This window comes from Physeter macrocephalus, chromosome 17 (genome assembly GCF_002837175.3).
Source record: "Physeter macrocephalus isolate SW-GA chromosome 17, ASM283717v5, whole genome shotgun sequence".
NCBI lineage: Eukaryota > Metazoa > Chordata > Mammalia > Artiodactyla > Physeteridae > Physeter > Physeter macrocephalus.
This window is the reverse complement of record NC_041230.1, coordinates 38,101,796-38,106,273: the sequence shown is the minus strand read 5'-3', so window position 1 is coordinate 38,106,273 and position 4,478 is coordinate 38,101,796. Positions and strand designations below refer to the sequence as shown.

The 4,478-nt window shown below is 48.9% G+C and overlaps 1 protein-coding gene across 8 annotated transcripts in view; it reads right to left on the bottom strand.

Annotated features, from left to right (window-relative positions):
- Window positions 1-4,478, bottom strand: part of SLC7A6 (solute carrier family 7 member 6) — a 41,730-nt gene that overhangs the window by 8,608 nt on the left and 28,644 nt on the right. For all 8 annotated transcript variants that reach the window (XM_024124816.3, XM_024124817.3, XM_024124820.3 and 5 more), the window contains one exon: window positions 2,106-2,231. In XM_024124816.3, the coding sequence (XP_023980584.1) occupies window positions 2,106-2,231 (126 nt within the window). The remainder of the gene's footprint in view (window positions 1-2,105; window positions 2,232-4,478) is intronic.

Sequence of the window (4,478 nt, the reverse complement as noted above, 5' to 3'; positions counted from 1 at the left end):
GAGTAAGGAGGAGAGGAAGGAGGGGGAGGGGCAGCAAGAAAGAGGAAGGGGAGAGGCAAGAAGAAGGAGAGAGGCAAGAAGAAGGAGAAGGACAGGAGAGATGGCAGGTGTAAGGAGAAGAGGAAGGAGTGGGAGGGGCAGCAAGAAAGAGGAAGGGGAGAGGCAAGAAAGGGAGAGAGGAGGAGGGTCAAGAAAAGAAGGGAAAAGCAAGAGGGCAGGGAGAAGAAAACAAAAAACAAAAACAATTTAATACCAAAAGAACCACCACCACCAGCTCCCCGCACCCCACCCACTCCCTCTGAATAGTTCATTTTCCTTTAGTAGAACTAGACAATCTCAGAAAAACAAAGGCATTCCTGGCTGCCTTCTGATGTGATAACACCTTTTCCAAAGCCCTAGTGAATTTCCATTTCCTGCAGGAGACCACATGGTAGGCCACAGTTCTTCTTCCTATTTTTAGAAAGAACCCTGTTTCACATAAAGGAGTCATTTTTCATTAACAATTAGATCTTCCTGTGGAACTACCTCTCATGGCCCAGACGGTTCCACAACTTGGTCAAATGGGTTTCTGTCTCATGGAGAGAACTCTGTTGCTCTACTCGCAGTGGCTACGGTTGTGTGTGGCAGGAAATCACAGGCTTCGAAGGAACTGGGATCTTATTCCTCACTGGGCCTGGGGTAGGCCTGGGCCACCGTCACCTTTGGAGAGGCAGCCTAGACATCTGTCATCCTCCTTGGAGGCCTCCAGAGACTGCAGACTTGCAAGCCAAGGGAACAGCACCCAGCTGTCCAGGAGACAGACCTTCTAGACACATTGGAGGTTTTTAACAAGACCCAGACTTCTAAGAAAGCCTGCTGTCACCCACTGCAGAAAGCCTAGACCCATCCTCCAATGTGGCAAAAAGGGCTGGGTGTGCAACAAAGAGGAGGGAAAGTAGAGACTCCCGAACCCCAGGGGTGCCACTCAGCATACACAGTAGTTGTTCCCTAGGGCACAGATCCTGGAGGAAGAATTACTCAACTACCCAATTTGACCCCAAGATGTTTCAGAGACTCTAGGAACATCCAGATGGCTGGCTGTACTAACTTGGCACAGAGGTACAAAGGTACTGGACCAGCTGCCTAAGATTCACCCAGGGCACTTCTTAAAAACACACCTTTTTCTTTTTTTGTTTTGTTTTGTTTTTTTGGCCACGCCACACGGCTTGTGGGATCTTAGTTCCCTGACCAGGGATTGAACCTGGGCCCTGGGCAGTGAAAGCCAGAATCCTAACCACTAGGCCACCAGGGAATTCCCCCCAAAAAATATCTTTTTGAACGCCAAGCCAACCAGAGTTTGATCCAATAGGTCTGAGATTGGAGTCTCAGCTCCTCAGGAGATTGTAAACACAGCCAAGTTTAGAGACAGATGACCCAGAGAACTGTGTTGTCTAATGATTGAGACATCCTTGGCCAAGGGCACCTCAGGACTTCTCTAAGGGGTCAGGGAATATTGGGAGGCCGGTTACCCTCCCTGTCAGCCTGCTCTGATCTGGGAATGAAAAGCTCTCTAAAGCCAACAGGCAGGAAAGTCAGTGCCAACTTCACAATATTTTAATATTTTGCTGAGAGCTGACTTTGGGAGGAAATGCTAAATAAGAGCAAGTCCAGATGAAAAGTAAAGGCTGCAAAATAACCACTCATTTCCAGACCCCATCTCCCTGCCACCCACACACTTCCCACCCCTCTCAAGGAGGGCCAAGCCCTCCTCCCCACTGACTGGCGGTCACAGACCAAAAGCAGGAGCCAGAGCTCCACTGATTACTTTTATGACCCAATTACAACCCAAGTTTCAAAAGCTCCTAGGCCTTCGGCTGGCTTCTTGCAATGCTCCCCACTACCACAAAGGGAAAGCAGCCCTGAGGGAGGGGCTAACTCATGTCCACTAGGCCAAACCAGCCTCACCCAAGAAGCCCGAGAACAGATTTCCTGTTCTCACTGACACAGTCTAGCACGTATACAGAGAGCTGAGCAGTAAAGCTAACGGAGTCCCCACATCCTCCTCAGGGAATGCAGGGGAACTCCCGGAGTCACCCACCCTCCTTCCGACCTGGGGCCCTTCTTACCCTGGCACAGTTTAACAAGGCCCATGACAATGATGGCAATGAGTGCCAGGACCTTGGCGTAAGTGAATGTGTCCTGCACACGTGTGCCCCACTTGACGTAGGCACAGTTCACAAACGTCAGCAGACCTAGGAAGAAAACCATAAAGTCAGTGGCAGGCTTGAGCTGAGGGTACCGACGCCCAACCTTTCTTTACAAAGCACATCATTTCTATCCTGTCTGCCTAAGGCAAAGGGGCCGATGGACTGGTCAGAACCAGGAGAAGAGGCAAATGGGGGACATCCCCCATCTGCCCCAGCTGAGAGGAAAACATCCCATCACTGTTGACAAGTAATGATACAAAGGCATGTGCTACCACATATTCATGCATTCTGAGAGCCCGAACCATTTTTGGAAATTCCCCCCAGGCCCAGGAATGGTGAACTTCACCCATTCTTCCCCACTCAGATTCCCAAAGTTTCAAACCACCTGCGGCACAAGACCTCTCCATGGCCACATTAGAGAATGGGGACAAGAGAGGCCCAAAAACAAATAAGGTCAATTTAAATGCAGGTGGCAGGTCACCTAGCAGTTAGGGAGACAATGTTTTGCATGTAATTATTTTTTAAAAAGCCTGTCATGTGCCTGACAATTTCACATACATCCTCTCAATTAATTCTCACAACCACGAAATAGACATTCCTATTCCCATTTTACAGATGAAGAAACTGAGGTTGATAGAGGCTAACTACCATTCCCAAGCTTACATAGACCCCCCTGATCTCCCCCACCCCCACTCCTATCCAAACCTCCCAGTTCTCGGATAGGCCCACGGAGAAGTGGGCTCGCGTCAGCACTGCTGGCTTAACGTTCCAGCTCCTCACGTACCTCAGTGATAGCTGGGTCCTGTGTTAGAGGTCCCACCACCTTACCCCTGCTAAATAGGGACTGCTCTGATCCATGGAGAGGGCACGAGAACAGTATCCAAGGGGCTCCACAGTGACACCTCTAAGTACTGCCCCTAGCCTCCAAAAATAGAACTTTTATGAGAACCTCAAATGTTATTACAAAATTTGGGAGCTCATCCTCCAGTCCACGTCTACCTACTTCTACCCATGTTGCACTCTCTCCTTCAGCCAGACTCTCTCCTTACTGATGCCAGATATACACATAAGAGAAATGTCCTCCCCTCCTCCTCCTGCCATAGGTAATAGCAACTCCCACTTTCAAGGTCTAGCTCAGTCCCCACTTCCTCTGTAAAACCTTGCTAAAATATATCAGCCAGCTCCTCCCTGAGCTCTGTCTCCCTGAACCCTACAACATTCTCACTTCACACACAGCTTAGTACCTTGTACTGTGGTCATATGGACATATGTTTCAAGAAGGTTCCTCTCTCTCCCTCAGGCATCTGGGTGGTACTTCCCCAAGGAGATCACAAATTCTTAGGGGGAAACAAAAGCATACTGTTTTCTTAAGCTTACTGCCAAGCAAAGATGGGAACTGATCAACCCTGGTTGGAATCAACATGGTGATGACTTTCGCTTAACTGCCAATCCCCTGGAACAAGGCAATTTTCAGAAAGTTGGACATTCCTCCACCCAAATGGAGAGGAGAGCCTAGGGCCAGCCTGTGGGTATAAACATGAGTGGCTGAACAGCCTCCATGGCACTTTAAGAGCTTTCATTCAGTACTTTGGCAAATGACACAGGTGCTTACTAGTCAGTCATATAGGGTGCATGGGGGCAGGGGGCTGGGGGAGAAACGAGGCGGTGGGGAGTAAATAATGGCCAAGGGGGAAGGGAGAAGACCAAAGGAATGCACACTGCTGGCAGGTCTTCCCGGGGAACCTGCCCTGCTAATCAGAGTTCACTGTGTGAAGCTAAGCCTAGATCAGCTAACATGAGGATTACCTAATAAATAGCCACCAGTAATCCACAGGCCTCTGTGCAATACAGTAAGCATATTTTGAAGTACCTGCCAGGCCCCTTCTTGGGAATTGCTCCCCCTTCCCTATCACGGCTGATAGAGTCCAACAATGGACCCAAGCTGAGCCTATTTGATTATCTCTCCCAAGAATATGGAGTCAGGATACCAAGAGACTGAACCTATCTAACAGCAGCGATGTCAGGAGCCACAGCAAGTCAAAATCACATACGAACCCCTGTAATAGAGGAAGAAAAGCCACAAGAAAGCAGAGGAAGGAAGCAGGACTACAAAAATGAGCAGAAGTGAGAGCAGCTTGTAAGAAGCTGTGCAGCTTGTGAGAAAATGATTGATGAAGGAGAAAAACAAATACCGTGTGCTAACACATATATATGGAACCTAAAAAAAAAGCGTTCTGAAGAACCTAGGGGCAGGACAGGAATAAAGATGAAGACGTAGAGAATGGACTTGAG